Source organism: Dermacentor silvarum, chromosome 1, assembly GCF_013339745.2.
Source record: "Dermacentor silvarum isolate Dsil-2018 chromosome 1, BIME_Dsil_1.4, whole genome shotgun sequence".
In the NCBI taxonomy this organism is placed as follows: domain Eukaryota; kingdom Metazoa; phylum Arthropoda; class Arachnida; order Ixodida; family Ixodidae; genus Dermacentor; species Dermacentor silvarum.
In genome coordinates, this window is record NC_051154.1 from 237,742,567 (window position 1) to 237,764,967 (window position 22,401).

General features: G+C 47.6%; 1 protein-coding gene across 1 annotated transcript in view; it reads left to right on the top strand.

The window, feature by feature from the left end:
- LOC119436959 (zinc finger SWIM domain-containing protein 8-like) overlaps positions 1-22,401 on the top strand; it is a 122,012-nt gene that overhangs the window by 65,999 nt on the left and 33,612 nt on the right. Inside the window, 5 exon segments of the mRNA XM_037704005.2 lie at positions 307-493; positions 10,011-10,097; positions 10,424-10,548; positions 14,514-14,926; positions 17,668-17,792. Of these exon segments, the coding sequence (XP_037559933.1) occupies positions 307-493; positions 10,011-10,097; positions 10,424-10,548; positions 14,514-14,926; positions 17,668-17,792 (937 nt within the window).

Below are 22,401 nucleotides of genomic sequence, written 5' to 3' on the forward strand. Positions count from 1 at the left end.
GCCTAATTTTGGGACACATTCTCAGTGTATTATTGTATTATACTCTCTATCATACTCACTGTTTGTTTTTTGTTTACTTTTTTGCCTTCTACTGTAGTACATGTGTTTGCTAACTTACTGAGTTGTTTTTATTGTTTGCCATTTTTATGTGTGGACTTAGTTCTATGTCCCCTTACTTTTAATGCCCCATGTAGGTGCCTTGTAAGGTATTTTACAAATACTTAAGTAAATAAGTGGCCAGTAATAGTGGCACTGCAACAAGCCATTACTGCATATTTATTGCCTGATGCGGCGTATATAATACAGGTCAAGTTGGCAAACCAAGAGCAAGACCTCGTCAGTCTGTTGAAGAAGATACCATTGGGCGATGCAGAGCTGAATGACATCAGGGAGAAGGCAGAAGCTTTGCGGGATCACAGGCTGCAGTCTCGGGGTGATGCACTGCTTCCACTCATGCTCTCAAGCTACATCTTTGATGCACTGGTGCTTTCCAGTAAGTTGTATTGCCCTGCGCTCAGACATGGTGGTCATTATGCGTTTGGGAGTGACCTTTTTATTGAGTTGTGTGCATATGATTTATCATAACTTTGTTTAATTACTGTGAATGTCCTTCAATATCATTATATTTATCGAAATAGAACAGCACTTCCTTTCTTCAACTTTGCTCTGTAGTAGCTCCTTTTGTAGTACAGTTGAATCTCGATAATTCAAACTCAGAGGGGCCTGAAAATTTGTTCGAATTAGAAGAAGGACTTGTTCTTGAAGTATTCGTGCACCGTAGCACGATGCACAAATGGTGAAAGTCATGAAATATCGCAGCATGCAAACACACAGTGAGCGGGGACCACAAAACTGCCCACGCCGGCCAATGCTCGCTTCCCGATAATGGCAAAAATGTCGCAGTTTCGCCCGAAAGGCGAAGCATCAATTGCGATAGCAAATTGGTAGAGAGCTATTCGGAGTAGGGATAGTAGAGTAGTTTTATCGACCGCATAAACTTGGACACATTCGCTTTCTAACTGAATTGACAAGCATGGTGTCATCGCGCACAAGCAAACATGAATAGATCCCACTAAATGACCGCTGACAATGACTGTCAAAACGATGGCGCGGCCGCTGCAAGCGGGCGAAGAATCGTGCGGTCTATCGCTTCAACGGAAACTGAGCGGCGAATGGATAGCGCATAAAGGTCAGAGCCATGTGGAGACACGACCGGGCTCGACTGGCGCGCGCGCCAGTCGAGCCCGGCCGTGGTGGAGATAAAGAGACGGTGCAGCCAGTGATTTGCTTTCCCGCCAGCTTGATGGATGGCGCTAATTACTTCTGCCACCTAAGACTGCAACCAAGGTGGCGGAGTTACGAAGGCCTGACTGTGCCTCCGTCGCTGCTTCCCTCTACGTGCTCACCTGCTTTTTCCTTCGTCTGCTGACAGATTGGCGCTGTGTTTACGTTCGTCGTCCTGCATTCTTAACGCGAGTCGTGTCTTGTGAAGATGACGAAGTCGTTGCCACTGCTCATAATCATGTTGGTGTGCCCCCTTCTGTTGTGGCGCCGCCACATTCAAAAGACAAGGAGAATGAGGTAATGTGTGTCGCCTTCGCGTCCTTGTATTCAGGGTCCATCTTGTCATAGAGAATTGGATATTGCACACTGTCTCTGACAGTGCGCCCATGACAATAAAAAAAATTCGCAAACCATGACTATCACAAACTGTGACAATCAAAACAAGCGCAAACAAAACCAAGCTAAGCCACCCAAAACAAGCACGAGCGAGAGCTGACGTGAGCAGACGATAGTGCGAAACAAGCGGTCCGGCTGAAACAGACGCGAGTACAGATAGAGCAGTCGGGCGGGTCTGCATGACACCAGTTTCCCTTACGTACGTCACTTTTAGGGGCTGCCGCTCTCATTGGTCTCCTCTGCTCGCGGGCTCGCTTGCTCCCACCACGCACGTTTTTCTGCTAGTGTTGCTGTGGCATTATGGAGCAACATAGAAACAGTGACCTTGCTATTTGAGAGAGAGTGAAATTTCCCCCACTGTGTTCTTTCTTTTTTCTTCCTCGTGCGCGTCCTTGAGGGGTCTTTCCTAAGCTTTTCCTCTATGGCAGGGTCAGAGCAATGCTGGTCGGAGGCGCTGCTGCGTGCATTGTCGGAGCACGGTATGTTCGAATTAACCGTCCCAAATGCTTACGCGTTTGAATTACTGGGCGTTTTCTCCCATTGGAATACACATAACTTTGACGGGACACAGCGTGAGTTCGAATAAACCGGAAGTTTAAATTAAGCGTGTTCGAATTAACGAGATTTGACTGTATATTTATTGTAACAGAACACCACTTCTTTTCCCGAACTTTGCTCTATAGTAGCTCCTTTTGTAGGGCATTTTTGCAGAAAACCCACTTTTATCACAAGTGTGGTTGTGGTGATTGCAGTAAGGCTAAGCAGGGTTATCCAGCTTGGAAGGTGATCCTAAGGTCCACCAATTACTGAAATAAGTGCCTCTGTAATATCAAATGCTTAAAAAGGGTGGACGTAGTTTCAAAATCAACCTCCTTATTTCTTCATGGTCTTGATGAAAATTGGCACAATTGTTTTTAATGTATCCCTGATGCTTCCATAAAAGTTTGAGTGATACCTTGAGAACATTTTATTCAGCTGACTTTATCCCTTTTGAACTTTTTGGAGGGCCTGGGGAGCTTAGAAAATGCAATGGGAGGCTCGGTGAGTATTGACTCCATAGATATACGTGCTGAAGCTTGTGACATTCTTCTTTTTCTTTTTTCTTCTTTTTTCCCAAAACGAAATTTTTAGATTGTCATATTTGATGTTACCTTCGCATCAAACACACTTTTGGGGTGAACAAATAGCCATCTCATAAATTTATAAAATGTCAAGAAAGCTAAAAAAGCAACAATGGTGCGGCCTGCGCAGTAGCTCAATGAGTGTGACAAAAACAAAAAAAAAAACAAAACAAAAAAAACTAGTCAAAATAGGCCAGACCTGCCCTGTGGCTTAGCAGCTATGGTGTTGCACTGCTAAGCACGAGGTCGCGGGATCAAATCCCGGACACAGCGGCCGCATTTTGATGGGGGCAAAATGCAAAAACGCCCATGTCCCGTACCTTGGGGGCACATTAAAGAACCCCTGGTGGTCAGAATTAATCTGGAGTCTCCCACTATGGCGTGCCTTTTAATCAAATCGTGGTTTTGGTGCATAAAACCACAGAATTCAATTCAGTTCAATATAGGCTGAACGGTGACAGAGAAATCAGCTCCAGAAACTGTGCAGAAAGACAGAAAAAGAGAAAACAGCTCTCAGAGCTTCACCTTCTCTTCAGTTCTCTAAGAGGCACGAAGTTTGTAGTCTTTTGTGTGTTTTGTGATGTGGGGCTTCTTGAACATGCGGCCTCTGGTCTGGTATGCCTTCGTTCCCCCTTTTCTTTTTGTATGGAATTCTTTACTGCTGCTCTACAAAGAGCATGATGCCTGGGCTTCAAACCAGGTGAGGTGCAGAACTCTGTGTGGGCATGAATATAGTTCCAGTGTTGTACCTGCAAACTGCCTCATTGATAGCACTCTCCAGTGCCGTCAGTGAAGTATCTTTTTCTTCTGGTAGAATCGACCATGCTACTGAATGAAAGCTCTCAGCAGCCATCCAAGTCATTTTCCCTTGACAATGGCTGTGGAACTTAGGATCAGGGAGCCACTGATGTATAGGCAGCAATGCAGCTGCTAGGTGCTTTCCAGCTTGTACTGTATGATGCCTCACTTGTGCAGCCAGGTGTCTGTGCCACCCCAAGGGGCCTAGTGAACAGAGCTCACGATAGAGTTCTCTTTATAAAGTGGTGGTATGATAGATATTGTTATGAGATATCGTGAGACAATATGATAATAGAGGCGGCGCGCGGTGTGCTTGGTCGCGGGTCCGAGGTGCCGATGCGCGAAATGCGTAGCCACGATTCCGAGGAGTCGACGCTCAATGTGCTTGGTCATGTAGTCGAAGGTGCCGATGCACGAAAGGGTTAGGCGAGGGTTCGAGTCAGCGCGCAATTTGCTTGATCCCCTAGTCAGAGACGCCTATGCGCGAAATGGTTTGCCACAATTCTGAGGATTGTGTATGCGATGTGCTTGGTCGCGAATTCCGAAACGCCGAGTGCTCAAAGGCTTAGCTGCGGGTCCGAGGATTCCGCGCACAAAGCTTAGTCGGAAGTGAGCATCGCCGATGCCCGGAATGCTTGGCCGCGGGTCTGATACATCCACAAACGGAGGGATCGGCCACGCTACTGCGATGTCCTTGTAGCGCCTGTTTTAACACTTGTTGAGATATGGAGACTCCAAAGCTTGCAAGGTGCAAAGAGCTGAGCAGACGACGACACTACGGAGTGAGCACTGGACCAATGGCGCAGCTCGTTATAGAAACTGAAAATGTGATTTTCAAAAAAAAAAAATGGGGTGGGGGGTCATTTTTCGCGATGTGAGAGCTGCGTCCCCCTTATTAACCCTTTCTGGTCTGAATTTTTTCAATAAAGTGAAAGTTTTATACTGTGTGCATCTGAATGACAACAGCTAGGGGGGGGAAATAAGAAAGAAGTGTCACGGGAACTTTTGGCAATTAATTGAAGGATTTTCTTATGAACTGCTAAAAACCTTAAAGGGCCCTGAACCACCCCTCAGGCTTGGTGAAAAAAAACATTCTGTGGTTATCATATGCCGCTGTGAGTATGTCAGCCAAATTTTGCACTTGCGTGGTGCTCACTAGCTGAGCGCGAAGTCACCTTTTTCTCAAACACTCTTTTCAACTGATGCCTTCTTCTCCTCGCCCGTTTCAGGGTGGTCGGCTACTGCCCTTGACGGTTGCCCATAGAACGCTGCCATTCGTTGATAGTTGACATCAAGAAGTGTGTTGGGATCAGTGCGCTTCTTCCTGCTGTTACTGTGTGTATTTATTGACGCAGTTTACTAAACAGGCTGAATTAAGAGAAAATGCGCGTTTCGAATTTCAATAAGAATTATGTACTTCCGAAAGGAGTCAACTACGTCTGCCCACGCTCGGTTGCGGCCACCCATGTAGGAACTAAACATTGGCCACACTGCTTATCGGTGTCGTAGCCATCGGGTCTCGCTTATTTAGATCAGTTTTGAACACTCAACTAGCTTTGAACCACGCGAAACTTAACGCCAGACCACGCGTACACTTGCCAGCACACGCTCACTCCTGGTAGCTCTTGGCCAGTTGCCTTGACATTGGCTACTGTAAACTGGTCAAGTTGGTGCAGGACAAAGCTGGTCCACACCGCATAGCACGGCCAGGCGGCAGCACATACGTGTAAGCATGCACTCCAGACCTGTCGTCGTGCACAAAGCAAACGCACTACAGTTGCACTTAGCTGCATCTGCTACGTAACATAGATACTGCGGCCACTGCGGGGAGCTGTGACGAGCCCACTCGCTAAGCTCACTGAGGACAATTGCTTGCTCTGAGTGGTCTCTGTGGGCAACGTGGCTCCAGGCACATAGTGAGGCTAACCAAGCGCCAACATCCAACTGGAACAGGTTGTCTGGTTCCCGAGTTGTACATTTTCTAGGTGTGTCGCCGTGACGGTCGAAGCTCATTACGAGCAAATATAAAGTCGACGATTTGTTCGACCCACGGAAATTGTGTGATTGCCGTAGAGACAAGTGCAAAAGGAAATGCGCTACTTGCCCCTCTGTGCAAGAAAGCCGCGCGTAGCTATCTAGTACACTGTAGCACAGCAAAGATATCAGACACCATGGACTCCACCATAACTAGTGGAATAGCCTTTGAGTTAGGCACGTCGTATCCGCCAAAATTGGATGTAGTGGCGTCTCCGTGATCATCGAAAATCTAATATAAAACGGTGACGTTCAGTAGGCAGAGTGTTGTGGGCATGCCCCACTTAGCCATATAGCATTCACAGTGCAAGGCATTGAAGAAAGAATGTGAGCACTGTGAAGGGGATCAAAGGCGATGTTTGATTGCCAATAATTCCACTTCTGCTAAACAGATTCAAGTATTTTTTTGCAGCACACTATTTCTGAAATATACAATTTTAACTTAAAAGGCATTTCTCGATTTCGATAAAAAGTTGTTCAGGGCCCCTTTAATGTGTTGTAAGCCACATGTGGTTCTTCGAACTTAATTCCCATATGATAATGGTGTGAAATGTGGTTACAGATTATTCGAAGACTATTTTTTGTGGCAAGTCATAAGGCAGCAGGCTCCGAGTTTGCAGCACACAAGTTTTAACCTCATCGTGATGTGACACGTGGATATTTGTGAAATTTCAGGGAGACCCATATTTATCTACAGCACAAAGTTCTGTAATGACTAATTCTGTAATGAGCATTGATAACACTCACATTTCTTAAAATAGATTTGTTGTTTATTTTTCTAGATGTTGGATATCTTTAAGAAAACATTCATTCCTACAGAAATCATTGGACCAGGAAGTGCTAAACTGGCTGTATAGCAAGCAGATGCTATACAACAAAGTTCTGCCCATCTTTCGAGAGTTTTCTTCTTTTCACACAATTAAGAATTTTGTTAGCTCGAATATATTGTGGTCTAACAGACTTTGAATTATCAAGGTTCTGCTTATAGAAAGAATTGAAACTACAATGCATAGAAGTGAAACATATACAGTAGAATCTTGATGATACGATCATGCCTGATATGAATTTTGGGGTGATATGAATTTTTCAAAAGTCCTGTACTTATGACATGCCAAATTTCGTATGGTGCGAACCACTTTTTACACCGCAGCAGCTGACAAAACAACCGAGCCAACCCACAATCACCGGCAGAGCCAGTGAAAAGGCCCCGACTAGCTCAGACTGGCTTGAAAAAGCATAAGGCGCCACTGCGCTGCCTGTTTTTAAGCCGGCAGGGCGGGTTGAGTGGCTTGCTGAGCGGCCGCGCCAATGTGCTGATCCGCTGGTTGTATCCCTCTTGCCAGGGCGACCTACGTCCCTCCGCCTCGACTCCACACCAGTGTCTGTCGTCATCGCCCCCCCCCTTCCCTTGAAAATAAAGAATAGAGTAAAAGTAGCTTTTGATTTGTGTGTGCATGCATAGATGAGGACGCTCACGCTCTCTCTCTCCCTCCCTCCCTATCTCCTCTCGAGCTGTCTCGGGTGGCGGTAGCAGCGTGGCCCATGTTATCTTGCATGCGTGTAAGCGAACTCGTTGCTTCAGCTGCTTAGACGCATGTGTGGATAATACTGCAAGTTGGACTCGACAAAGATGTCTTCTTGGAAGGGGACAGCCCTTTCCTTCTAATAGAAGATCAAAATTCTGAGAGAAGTGGATAAAGACCCAAAGAGGAAGCACTTGGACATCGCGAAGGATCTAGGCCTCGCTACATTGACACTGAGCACAATTAGCCGCATTTACATTGATGTGGTAGAAGCGCATCATATTAATTTATTACATCACATATACTCATACGCCACCATTGACATGAATGCGCATTTTCCTGTCCAGCAAACTAAGCCACTTGGTATCATATTAGAAAGTTAGCGCTCTCACTTCAGATGAGACTGCTTTCGCTGCCTCGTTGGAAAATTCACCGAATGTACCTGCAAAGGCGCCAGCTACATTCCGTCAGGCTCTCCTTCACTTGTCCATGTGAGCAAATTTCCACGACATTTATTTTGCAGAAACATACCTTATTGTATCCGGGTGTTACAATTATTCCCCAGCACATCCACAACTGTTGCCATGTCTAGTAGTAGCCGAGCGCGGATTTCTTGAATTTGATCTCCTCAAAGCGGACTTGGCTATGTTAATGCCGCGAATCAAGTAAGTCGCCAATGTTAATGCCATTTATTATTGACAAAGAAGACACTGTTTTAACGCGCGTAATAAACTCGTGAGTGAAAAGAAATCGCGTGTGGCCTGCTTCGTATCCCACCAATTTTGTGTGACCGTCCCGCAGTACAGCGGTGCCAGCCGCCAGTTGTCATCCTGCAGCAAATACATTCCCATAATTCCTGATACGATATGCTTCTGTTTACATGGGCCGCTGAAATGCGCATTCTCTATCTCAAACTACATCTGCTTGGCGCATTTAACGCAATACGCCTTCCTAGCGAATGACCTTATTTACATGAGATGGTGATCCGCTTGAAAATTATTACGATATGCTGCTGTTGAATTCGCGTAAACGTGGCTCACATCTGATTGGCACCTTCATAGTGAATTACCTCGCTTACGTGAGTTGCGATACACTTGAAAGTTGTTGTGATACACTTCTGTTGCATTCATGTAAATGTGGGTATTGTTGAGCTTAACTGCAATACATTGCGTAAGTTTCACCACGTTACGGCAAAGCTGACTTTAGGGAACCGGTCATTAAACAATGCGTCATAGACCCTTGCCAACACGAATAGGTGTGGTATGTGCTCATATGAGGTCAGCGACAACACCTGCGACTGTTTTTGGCTTTCGGGGAAATGTAGGGAAAATTTCTTCTGCGCCAAATAAAGAATTTTAATGTGTGCTTGTATTTAGTTACTTCAATTTTCCTGTTTTAAGTTTTTGGGTGATGCAAATTTTGGTCCATATGATTTTTTTGTGCAGTCGTGACAGATTCGTATCATTAAGATTCTACTCTATATGTATATTACAAGACAATTTTATCTTGAAACAGTCATTGTTGGGATTGGTATGGAGAAGGTTCAGCCATCGCATACCGAGTCTGTCATGCGCTTTCACATTTTTACATGCTGTTATTGAAGCGATAGCTTTATTACGCTACCTCGGGCAGGTGTCGGCGACTCAGCAGTTTTCACCTTGAGAGCTAGAGGTCAAACCACAAGAGAGCATTAAGGCGCGTTTATAGTCCGACGTTATCATTGCTCACACTTTGTCTTGCATTATTTACTAACTTATTCCTCGAATGTTTGAGTATGACAGCCCACAAACAAATATTATGATACAAAACACTGGTTGCGCATGCCTTTTATGTTAAACATTCTCAAACTAAATAATTAAAGTGCAAAACAAAAAAGTGACAGTCACTTTAGCATACGCCAAAGAGGGTGAAGGCGAAAGCCTGCGCGCTCAATTGACATTCATTAAATTACTTGACATTCTCATTCGAATGCATTGTTACTTTTGAAGTGAAAGCTTCATTACGCTACCTCTGGCAGCCGTCGGCGACTCAACAGTTTTCACCTTGAGAGCTAGAGGTCAAACCACAAGAGAGTATTAAGGCGCGTTTATAGTCCGACGTTATTGGCACACGGGCGAGCGTCATCAGACACCGGGCACGTCGGAGCGCATTGGCCGCGCGTCCGGTTACGTTAACGGCGCCAGTATGTCGAACCATCGGTCGAACTATAGCCGCCGTTGTTCTCGCCAACGTGACATAACATGTGCGCGCGTTCACGCTACGTCGGACTATATTTAGGCCTTTACGGATCCCTGAAAGGAGACATTGCTGCCGTTGCTGGAGTAGAGTTGGGCCCGGCTGTGAGTTGCAACCAAGTCTCACTACTTTACTGATCACCGCAGTGTCTTCATAGGCATAAAAAATGATGAATGAACACTGTATTCATTGCAAACGTGTGTCTATATCATTGCGAAACCACACCTCGGCCACAGCTCGACAATGGGCCTAGCCAGGGTAGGGAAGCTTTTGCTATCAACCAGGGTTAACCAAAGCTAAACCACACCAATTTTTCTGTTGCAATCTATTAACCCTTTATGGATGAGTGTTTCCTACAGGCAACCAACCAAGACATGTTTCTTTCTGAGTGTGGAGTGTTGGGCTTCTTAAGCCTTCAGCCAACACTGAATGATAGGCAGCAAGCGTCATTCGTTGGTTTAGAGTAGGAAAGGAGGACAAGAAAAAAGATTGTTGCACAACTTGCGGTCTTTTGAAAGTATGGTCAGAGGAGAAAGACAATGCAAAATCCCTGGACGCAGTGGTATCACTGTGCTGTAACTCGGTTGTCTGAAATAACCTTTTTTTTTCTTCTTTACAGAAAACAACACTAAAGGTGCACCGAATCCAGGCACTAAGCTGCCATCAGACGAGGCTTTAGGTTTTGAAGCAGCTGTTGCTGCTCTAGGTAAGCACTTTTATGTACAGTCAACCAAAAAATATTACGGACCATGAAATCTGAGAAAAAGATGAATATCTCCGCAGCCTCATAACACAGCCTGGTATTTAAATTTCGGGCCTCGACTAGAATATGCTAACAACATTGGCGTATACAGTTTTACAGGCTACTGCTACAGGCTGCTCGGGAATTGAACCTTTTCTGAAATCCCGTGATCCGTAAACTTTTTTGGTTGACTGTACCACGGTAAAGCTTAATTACGCCTTGAGCTGGCCACATTGTTCAGATGTGATAACAAATCTTCTTATTTTTCCTTTTCATTTATTTATTTGCAGGATTAAAAGCAAATGTATCAGAAGCTGAGCATCCATTGTTGTGTGAAGGAACAAGACGGCAAAGGGGTGACCTCAGCATTACTTTGCTCGTGTTCTATAAAGATGATCAAGAAAAGCTTGCCAAGGTTTGTATTTTCCACTGGTGTGTCAGTGGTGTGCCGGGCGCACTAAAGCAGATATGCTGGGGATGCACAGGTCCTTTAATCCCTTAAGTCATATTGCATTATGTGGTGCACTAGAAGGGGTGTCAGTGGTGTGCATTTTCTTCTCTCTAATGCAAATGCCCATGATGTCACATCCATTCAAAAATTGATGATCGACCGTCCTAGCAACAATGGGGCAACCACCTAAATAGTATTGGCCACATCCTAGAATCTTAAACACCTGCTTTTTCTGAGCTTGTGAGCAGTGGCCACTGATATGTACAGGATGTTGTGCAGTTCTGTGTATTTAACGCAGTTTGTTCCTGTTATAGATAGTTTCAGTGTACCTGATTCAGTGGAGGTGGCAGGTTGCAAGTGCACTACTGTGCCTGCATTTGTGCACAGCCGTAATTCTGTCTAGATCGCTGAGGGAGCATGCTGTGAAGCATAGATTAGTGATAATTGAGCTTAGTTGCTAGGTTTTAGGTATAATGTTAGTGCACAAGGCAGCCAAGACACACAAGCTATATTTTCTTGAGTGCTTTACCTTGAGTACAGTATAGACCACTTATAACGCAGCCGCTTATAGTGCCGGACTGGATATAATACGATCTTTTCAGACTCCCGTTAATTTTTCCATAGCACTCTATATATACGTGTATCGCTTATAGTGCAGTTGCGGGCAGACGAAATACCGGTTACAGTGTGGCTGCCTGAAGTTCTGCAGTTAACCGTGACAGCGAACACTCCCCTCAAGCCGCAAATATACTCCGACGTAATGCGCACGCGTGTCGAGCTCTGCAATGTCACGGTGGCGAACTGGAGTCTATACTCCAACGACTCGACGCTACCGGTGTGTCTGGCGCCGTCGGGCGGGTTCCAACGTTGCTGATGGGGGAATAGCTCCATTCCTATTTTTCTCTCGCCGTGCCAATCCGCGCCAGCCTCGCATACCAGCATTCCTCGCGCAGAGCAGGCTGAATGACACCATGGCGGGAGCGCGCGAAAGCGCGACTGCTGCCACAGTTCTCTGCGCATGAACAAGCATGATGAACACATCTCACTCAATGACCGCGGAAACTCGCTGTCAAAATGCTTTAGTGAGGAAGCGCAGCAGCAGCAGCGAGTGAATTGACCTTAGTGCTGCGTCCGCATCAAAGCGAACTAAACCGCAACAACATAGCGCATGGCGAACTGTGCCGCCGTCGCGTATGGCTATCAAAATACAGGCAGAAGGCAGCACGCTTTTTCCCGCTTTCCTCCCTTGCGTGTGCGATATTGAGCCGTGATCGTCGGCTCACCCTCGCACGCTTTCACTCAGCGGAAGACGGCACGCAGACTGCACGCTTCCTTCCCACTTTCCTCCCTTGTGTGCGTGATTTTGAGCCGTGATTGCCGGCTCACCCTTGCACACTTTCACTCGCACATACGGCACACGGCGACGATTTTATCGCCCTTGGACTTTATACCGAACCTCATATACCGAACCTCATGGCGACGGTGACAGCACCTGGAGTGTCCATATAATTGCTACCGCAATAAAATTGTTGTTTTGGGTATAGTGCAGATATTCGAGACTTCGGCGACTTGCATTATAATCTGTCTACACTGTATTAGCAAGAGCTGCATGGCCTTTATTGTTACAGTAAAACCATCTTAATTTTTATTTCACTGGACCAAAAAAAAATGTCAGAATTAATCGAATGTCGCATCATTGAGGGTATCAGGAGAACAATAAACAGTTGCTTATTACATTAATGTGCTTTTATTTACTTAATGAAACAGCAAATCCTGTTTTGTTGCATAAAAGCAATGTGGAAGCTGCAATTCTCGTCATCTCATGACCAATTAGGGCTCGCAGTGACGAAGGCCTCACAACTTCCTTCACAGTATGGCCACGGCACAAGACCCAGGTTTTCCTTTAAAAGATGCTTTTACTACTGCACACAGATGCTGGTTATTTTTTTGACACTGAGCTGGTCGGCAGTAGATCGTCCATCACTGTGCAGCCTCCGGCGAGTTTGATGCCAGCGTGCGGGTCGGGGTAGAATCACTCTTCATCCTTAAAAGCTTCCGCTGCGTTTGTGAGATAGTGCGCACATTGCACCAAGTCAAAACAATACTACTGCATGCTGCATCCACTGCGGATGAAACCATGGTTACTATCAACGCAATCGCAGATGGTGACTATGTAGTTGTGAAGGCACGTGGCCAACGTGCACCAAGTCAAAACGTAACTGTTGTTTGCCGCAGCCACTGCAGGCGAACCCACAGTTCATAAGGCATGCGACCAATGTGCACCAAGTCAAAACGAAGCTACTGTTTGCTGCAACCGCTGCAGACGAAACCGCAGTCGCTGTCGACGCGATCACAACTACGCAGTTCTGAGGGCACGTGGCCAACGTGGTGTCACATGCCGCAGTAAACACAAGAAAGAAATGAGGGTGATGAATGGGATTGATGCGACAGTGATGCATTAAAAGTCTTCCCCCATAGAAGGTGCAGTATCCATCGCTACTTTAAGCGTCGTGCTTGCCTGTCCATTTCTTCTCGCTCGAGACTCCTTCCATGATGCGGGCCACCTGGGCCACGTAGTACGTAGCACGACACATGTCCAGACTTTGCCTGGGAGTAAAGTGCATATGCCGACGACCCAGCACCAGCTATGTGAGGCCACATTTCAGCATGCATTTGTCAGGTGCCTCCTCCCCTTCCACCTGTGTCAGCCTCCTTTCCATTCCGCTGCCCTCTTTTGCCGTACACAAGCCGGCAGACTGGTTTTCATTTGCATGACCATTTTAATGTTGATGCATGAATAAAGGCTATAAAGGCACAAAGGTATAAAGCCGAAATAGGTACAAAGCATTCCGGTGTTCCTGTCGTTCCAGTATGGTTTCTGCTGATAACTATGGCAATGCGACTCCCCCGTTTTGTTTCGGTTGGAGGCTAGGTGCCATTCTTGCTCTTTGGCATCGCACATAACCAGTCCTCCATGCTTTCCCTTGCTCCAGAGGTTGTCCAAATTTACCAGTGTGCCGACAAATATGTCTGAAATAATGAGTTTGATGCCTTTAAATAATACATATGCCTGCCAGGACAAGAGGATGAGTCCTCCAAATTATCCGATTTTCAACATTAACGAGGGTCAAATTAAGGAGGTTTTACTGTACGATAAAATGTACATCTATGCCTCATCACTCGTGTAACATGTTTTAGACACCGTCTTTCACATTGAAATATGAATGAAGATCCAAGTATGTTCTAGCAGTCTGACCTTTTTTGTGGAACCTTCTCATTTTCTTACATGTACAATGCGTTAGCATTAGGAGTGTCAAAGTAGAAGAAAGTATGTGTGTGAAGTGTGGGAAGCCAGTCACGTGTTTGAGGTAGAGAGGGGATGGGAGAACTCGGAAGAGTGTGCGTGTGTGTGTTTGTGTAGTGCAACTTAGGTGTTCTGCTCTGCAACCACTGTCAGTTGCAATTCACTCTTCGAAAAGGCAGGATGTGTGTCAAGTGAGCTCCTAAACAACACTTTGCAATGTGGTGAAAGCGTTTTTTTTTTTTTTTTTTCACTTTTTTTACACATATTGTCAGCCCTTACGCATGGCTAATTACAGGAATGGAGTAGAAATGGATAACAGTTAGCATTCTGAAAAACAATCATAACATATATTTTCTTGCATTCAAATCTAACAGGTGGAGGGACAAATTAATAGCACCAAATAACATAACAGCAAATTATTAGCAAAATAAACACACCAAGTCACATATAGGTAAAAGAAAAAGCATTCTATCAGCTGTTACAAATCAGGACATCAGCTATGTGTTTTATGAATGAATCAGTAGATGTGGATGAGACAAATCATGGATTCGGGACCTGGGATGTAATGCTGAACACATTTCTGTCGCATTTGCCCCTAAATCGCCACTGAATTTTTTTCTTCCAGATTATGGATCGACTGCTGGACAAAGAGGTCCACCAAATGTATAAGAGCCCGCCACTGAGTTCTTACTATAGCACCTCTACTCCCCCTGTGGCGACTGCACTGAACGCAGCATTCCCTGCATCCGAGAGCACTTCGGGCAGCTCCTCTTGCACGCCACAGACCAAGGCAGATGACTTGGCACCATCCACATCTGCACTTTCTGCAAGCAATGCTGCAGAGCGTAGCAGTGACTCCACCACCTGTGTTGGTGCAGCCGACTGCCTTGGTGATGGCACTGCAGTAATGGCAGCTGCAGCACAAGCAGCCACGGTAGCGGCAACAGCTGATCCAGGAAGTCCGCCACCTCTGGCTTCTGGAGGGATACGCCAGGAGCACTCCGGGGGAGCAAGGGTCAAATCACACCGGCACAACAGGTACGGCAACCTCCTGGAAGTTGCTTAGTGACTAAAAGAAAGCAGGGAATGTTGGGGGAATTTTTGCACACTTGATAATCAAGTCATGGAATTGTCGTGGAACAGACTGACTGTCTCTCAGGAGGACAGCAAGATGGCAGCAGCTATCCTAACCCCACCCCTGGAGAGACTGGGCACTGTAGTTCACAAGGACAGAATCGCTGTGCAATTTAAAATCATTGATGACACTGATGGTGCCTTGACCTATGAATGTGGAATATAACTTGTGCTGAGCATGAGGGATGTAGAAAGAGTGTAAAATTGGGTTTGCTAGTAAGTATGCTGTGCTCCCCACAGTGGCGAGCAGATGACATCACTTGTCACTTTTAAACTTTCTCTGCAAGCCTGAGTGATGATGCGGCAGATGGCTTGTACTTGAGTAGGGGTTTCTATAGAGTACTCTGGCAATAAAGATCACAGGGGCGAAAAAGAGAGAGTGAAGGGGGGAAAAGCTTTGCAAGCCTCTGTGTGCATTGTAGGTGCCAGCCGTGCTACCTGAAGGGCTGCAGAAAATAGTGCCTCTTATTATCCACAATCACTCTCTCTCGTGCTGTAAAGGTTTTTTGCCACATGCAGGGGTGGGACTCCTGCGCCAATTGTGCCATTTTGATACAAACGCAGATTTCTGCGCCAAACTGCGCCAAACAGAAAATTGACTGAATTTGCACCACACTGCGCCAGAACGGCTTGGGCATGTGTTCTCCGGCAGTGGTCGCAAACAGCGAGCGGATTCGTTCTCCGAAAAAGAGTGCGGCCGTTCACATTCCGCAGACCGTACGACGGTGCTTCCCGCACAGTTTCTCTGACTTTTTCACGTGATTTTCGTGCTTTTAACACTGACAGCCTGTTACTATATATGTTGCATTTCGCACGATATCCACTTCTCGGTAACTCGACAACAGCCTGTTACTATGTTGCTTTTCGCACGATATCCTCGTCTCGGCAACTCTCATCTGCAAATGGGACTTTTCGGCGCCTCCGGCAAGTGGCCAGCGCACGCATGGCCACTCTCGGCTGTTGCCACTCCTGTCGGAACGGCCAGGGCGGCTGTATTTAGAGTGCACTATAGAATACGGTTGAGTGGGCCGAGCGGCGCAGCGCTCCCTAGCTGAAGCGCAAAATAACGAAAAGCAGGCTTAGGGCACTACGAGTGAACTAGATAGAGAGGCGCACGCTGCCGCGGGTTCAGCGGGCAGCCGTCTCTGCCCCAGGGCCAGTATACCGTAAATATATTCCAATCTGTTTTTATGCCCACATCGGCGAGGCCCGAGACATTTTGACATATCGCGAAGGGCTAATTGCAGATTTGGAATAAAATGTCGCAGTTTCGCCCGAAAGGCAAAGCATCAGTTGCAATAGCAAATTATTAGACAGCTATACGAAGTAAGGATAGTAGTAACTAAATCAGCAAGCATGGTGTCACGCGAACACAAGCAAACATGAACACATTTCACTCGATGACCGCGGAAACTGGCTGTCTAAACGCTGGAGTGAGGAAGCGCGGCCGCAGCAGCGAGCGAATTGATCTTTGTGCTGCCTCTCACTTCAATTCGAGCTAAGCGCTGAAAACACAGCGCGCACAAAGCTATGAGCACTCGCACTCTGTCCCCATCGCAGATCACTTCCAAAATAGGGCCTGCGCTGCCGCGCCATACTCGGCAGCCGCCGGAGAACGCTCCCTTCCTCCCACGGTGCCTTGCGCTCGACCGAAGACGATGCGCTTCCTCCCTTGCGCGCGCGACACTGTGCCACCATCGTCGGCTCACCCTTCCACGCCTTCACTAGCACATACAGCATACGACGCGCGGCAACAATGTTTTCGCCCCTGGACTTTATCGGAACATCACGGCGACGACGGCGGCAGAAATGCGCCTCGAGTTTCCATATAATTGATATCGCAATAAAGACAGATCGGAATAGTTTTACGTTGTACCAACCCAGGGTTGACTGCGGCTTTCTGGGTCTGCGGTGACATATGCATGGTGACCAAGAAATTATGTTAGCGCGTCGATTGCACCGCATAATTTGAGATCATTTTCCACTATCATCATGAGCGTCGGCGTGGGGACTATATAGTTCGATTGTAGTTCCAACGATATTTTCGGCTTTACATAAAAACGCCGTGCCGCCGCTCGATCCACTCGTCCATATTCTAGTACGCTATAGCTACAAAGCGTGCTTCTACTAAGCACTTTGTGTTGGTTTATTCTCGGTTTCATCGTGGTTTCGAAGTGTGCTGCCATATTCCGTTATTCACCAAAATTCAGATTGGCCTGCTCCAAGTTGCTCCAAAAATTGCTCCGAAATGACTTTGGGCAGTACCCCCACTGCACATGCCACTGGCAACAAAATTATATTGCGCACGTCGTGAATTGTGTTGTACATTATTGAATGTATGCAAGTGCCAGCGATCACTCTGGATTGTACGGTGATACCACATGTAAATATAGTGGACGGACTTACCCATCAATTCAGATTTCGATTACTGTCAAACAGCGATTCACAATCGGCTTTCTCTCTACACTCTCACTAAGACATGACAATGCGCTTGGAACAGGCTAGCACTGGCAAGCAAAGTGCTGCCGCACAGCTTTGTGCCCACGCTAGGAACTGGCCTGGGAATTTTTGCAGCTTATAGTACATGACAAGGTTTTGGCTGGTTCACTTTTTCACCGTCTGTGTTTGACTTGTGTGATGTGCAGAAGTGCTGGTGACAGTGGCGATCGTAGCGAGGGCGCTTCAAGTCCTGGCTGGGAGGAGAACTTCAAGGCTTGGGAAGCCAAATTCCGATGTACGAACTTTCGAACAACAAAGAAGCATTCAGCAGGTGAGTAACACTGAAAACAGTAGCATACAGTAGGGTCTGCCTATTCAAAACAACATAGAAACCTGAGATTTAGAAGGGCCTTGCAGGATTTGTTTTTTAATGTAGTAAATAAACTTGCTTAGTTGCTGGACACTGTTCTCAATAACATATGAGCCAATTATTCCGGTGCTTGTGGCATCAAGCCTGGAGTTTTGTTTGAAATTCTGCCTGCTCTTTCTTCGAACTTCCTAACATCTTCACCACGTGTTCAGTCGAGCCCACTTATGACGAACATCATGGTCACACAAGATGCGTTCGTTACAGCTGGGAATTTGGGTAAAGTGGACATGCAAGAATAAGCCAAAGATATGGCAAAACATTTATTGCTTCCTCAATTACTCAGGAACCTTGCTTTCTTTGTTCAATGCCGACCCAATAATCGTTGCGTCCAAAGCAGACAAGTGCTCATCACAGTTCGAGACGCGCATAGTCGTTTTTGTGGCATCAAATTTGGCCTGGGTCAGTAGCTTCTTCGGGCGGGGCATTTTTGCGGAAAGTTTTGACGTGCCTACTTAACGAGAATCATTACGGCACAAGACACCTACGCACGTTGAGCTGGTTGGGGCCTAGCAACCCAAGACGTGCTTTTTTTCTATGGCGTGGTGTTTTAAGAGGGTGATAAGAATTCCAAAACGAAATCCAACTGTCATTGGACGCTGGATTATGTTGCTGCCAGAGTGAAACATGATGTTCACTTCATGCCACCTGACGCAGGGAATGGCAGCGCGTTTGGGTTATCGCCTATTAAAAGCATGCAGTATGCTTCCAACAGTACTTCACCACATGCGCTGTGAAGCGGAAAGCTGAAGATAGTTATCACAGTAGGGTTGGCTGCGATAGCTGTGAGTGCGACATGCAGTGACCCGCAAGAGATTTGCTGGTACCACAAGAGGAAACTAAGCACATTCCGGCATTTTCCCATGGCACGGGCAAGTGCACACTGCGGGAAAGCTGCTGTGGTAGTGGTTACCTACTGCTTGAAATTGCATGCCTCTTGCTTTTCTTGTTCACATGGGATCTAGCAGCTGGAAAACGTTTCATACGATCACAGTTTGGTGATGTACTGAATGTTGGTGCCAAAAGATAGTGCTTTCTGGGAATGAACAGTCAAAAACCTTATAGGGGTCCTGAACCACCTCTCGGATTTTGTGAAAAAACATAGTCTTCGGATAGAATACGCTTCTGTGAACCTCTCGGCCAAGTTTTGCAGTCGTGCGTGGCACATAGAGCTCGCAAGTGGAGCGTGAAGTCAAATTTCTCTTATACGCTCTCTTTTTACAGAAGCCTGCGCCTCATTCTTTTCTGGATGCTTTATTTCGTAATACACTCGAACCCACTTATAACAATCCAAGATATAACTACCTATTGGTTATAATGAGCACATTTACGATTTTCCGACCCTCCTTATGGAAACTGCTTCCAGATATAACGAATAGTTTTTTTTAAATTGCTGTACTGCCACAACGAATGCTTCGAACCCAGTCACGGTAAGAAGAGGGCACACGCGAAGTGCCAAAGCACGGAAGCGCAACCAAACTAGGTGCACGGCCGCGCGCGCCCCGCTCCAGTCCAACTGCGAGGATGATACGGCCTTCAAGGTGAGTGAGCGAGCGCCTCGCACAAATTTCGAAAACCACAAAAAAGGTCGCACATGGTCACACATTTTCAAGTCTCCAGGGGGGAGGCATGCCACATACAGGCGTACAGCATAAACAACATGGCGCGCAGCGTGCGCTGATGCAATATCAAATGCCACGACGATGTCACCCTTATTTTCACGCAATTGCCTATACAGCACCATATGTATTATGCCTGTTTCAACGATTTCGAACAACTATGTCTTTTCACCATGAGAACAACTGCCGCTCAAGCTTTCCCGTCGACACGGCTCGAGTCGGTGAGACCCATAGAATTTCCTACAATAATTATTGTATTGACACGTATACATGTTTATCTTTCACCGGTGGCCGCTTTCCACCGGCTAACAAATGTTAAACGTTATCGCTCGGCGCAGGACGCGCCTGTATCGGAAGTTTCTAGAACGTTATCGATGCTTCTTTTTGTTGCCTGTTTTCACCGACGCTTATGTTATCTTATTGTGTGACCGACGCGAATTGTCTAGAACTTTCTGGAAGACACGCGCGTACCAGGGATTATTCTGGAACCTTCGATGACTCAGGTATAAAAGCCGACGCGTTTTGCCGCTGATCAGATTTTCAACGATCGCCGACTGTGTTCGCCGCTATCGTTGTGCTTTGAGTGTAGCTTGCTTTTGTGGGCACAGGTTCGCCCAATAAACAACCAGTTTCGTCATACACAGTTTTGCGACTGTTTTCTCTACCGTCACTACTACGTGACATCTGGTGGAGGTGCAGATTCCAGCCGGCGTTATTAGGTGACCTCCCGCTGTCCGTATATCGGGTCCTTGCCAGGCCGTCTTCACCTTCTTTAACTTGGCGGCGAACGCGCCACTGAAAACTGAATAGTCGGCGCCAGTGTCGACGAGAGCGGTGACGTTATGACCATCGATGAGCACGTCTAGATCGGTAGACCGGCGTCTGGCGTTGCGGTTAATTCGTGGCGTCGGATCACGGCTGCGTCGGCTTGCTCTGCTGCTGCTACGTCGCGTCGGAAGGTCTTCGTTCGGCGGCGATGAGTTGTCAAGGCTGTTGCTAGGCGGCGTGCTGATATCTCGTCGTGATGATTCCCGAATCGTCGTCGTCGTCGGCAGAGGATCTTCGGCATTGCGTCGTACAGCAACCGCACCTCCATCGGTTGCTGCCTTTAGTTTCCCGGGTATGGGCTGGGAGATCGGCCCCGGGTGGGACCGTTGTACTGACGGCGATGCGGCGAGATGTAGTGGCCTGGTGACGGCGAGCGTGAGGATCGTCGTGGTTGCCACTGGGCTCCGGCGAGGTAGTCGGCGATGTCGCGCGGTCGTTCACCTCGATCGGGACGCGGCGCGTTGACGGGAAACCCTCGTAGGCCCATCTCGCGGTATGGGCATCGGCGGTAGACATGGCCGGCTTCTCCGCAGTGATAGCAGAGCGGGCGGGGGTCGGGGGCGTGCCAAATGTCCGTCTTCCTCTGGTAGCTGTGCTGGGCGACGGGCGGGCGTGCTGGCGGCGGCGGCGGTGGACGACGGAACTGCGGCGTTACGGGGCCCTGGCGCGAGCGCGGAGGGGGGCCTTGACGACAGGTGACGGCGGCGTAGGTCAGCGCTTCCGGCAGGGGTTGCGGCGATTGTGGCTGCACATCGGGAACTCCAAGTGAGCGCTGAACTTCGTCTTTGATGACGTCGGCGATAGATGCCACGTGAGGCTGCGACCTGGGAAAGAGCTTATGCAGCTCCTCGCGAACGACCGCTCTGATGGTCTCGCACAGGTCGTCGGCGCCTAGCGCTTGAGCGTCGGCGTGGTTGGTCAGGGCACGGCGGTTGTATTGCCTGACGTGCATTTCAAGCATCTTCTCGATCGTTGTAGCCTCGGAAAGAAATTCGGCGACAGTCTTGGGCGGGTTGCGCATCAATCCAGTGAATAGATGCTCTTTGACGCCCCGCATCAAGAACCGAACTTTCTTTTCCTCAGACATATCGGGGTCGGCGTGGCGGAAGAGGCGAGTCATCTCCTCCGTGAAGATCGCGATGTTCTCGTTCGGCAATTGCACTCTGGTTTCTAATAAAACTTCGGCCCTTTCATTTCGCACGACATTCGTGAAAGTCCTCACGAAGTTCTCACGAAATAGGTCCCACGTCACCAGGGTGGTCTCTCTGTTCTCAAACCAGGTCCGAGCAGCATCATCCAATGAAAAATAAACATGGCGCAGCTTGTCGTCGTCGCTCCATTTGTTGAACGTCGCGGTCCTCTCGTATGTCTCCAGCCAGGTTTCAGGGTCTTCAGCGGATGATCCACGAAAAGTCGGTGGCTCCCGAGGTTGCTCCACCACCATCGCCGCACCACCGCCTACCACCCGCAGACGAATGGCCTCACCGAGCGCCTAAATAAGACCATCGCAGACATGCTGGCAATTTATGTCGACGTCGAACACAAGAGGTGGGATGCCATCCTTCCGTACGTGACCTTCGCATACAACACGGCCGTGCAAGAAACGACGCACATGGCGCCGTTCAACTTGGCCTATGGAAGGAACCCGGCAACGACGCTTGACGCCATGCTACCAGACGTCGCTGACGAAGAAAATCTCGACGTTGCCACTTATTTGCAGCGTGCCGAAGAAGGTCGACAGCTCGCCCGCCTGCGCATCAAGAACCAGCAGAGGACCGACAGCAGACACTACAATCTACGACGATGCTACGTCGAGTACCAGCCCGGCGACCGTGTTTGGGTCTGGACTCCGATACGCCGACGAGGACTTAGCGAGAAACTGTTGCGTCGCTATTTCGGACCATATAAGATAATCCGACGTATTGGCGCACTGGACTATCAGGTCGTGCCAGACGGCATTTCGCGATCACAGCGGCGCCGGGCACGACCTGAAGTCATCCATGTGGTGCGTCTTAAACCTTTCTACGCCCGCTGACGACGTTAGGTACTTTGTTGCTTTGTTATTT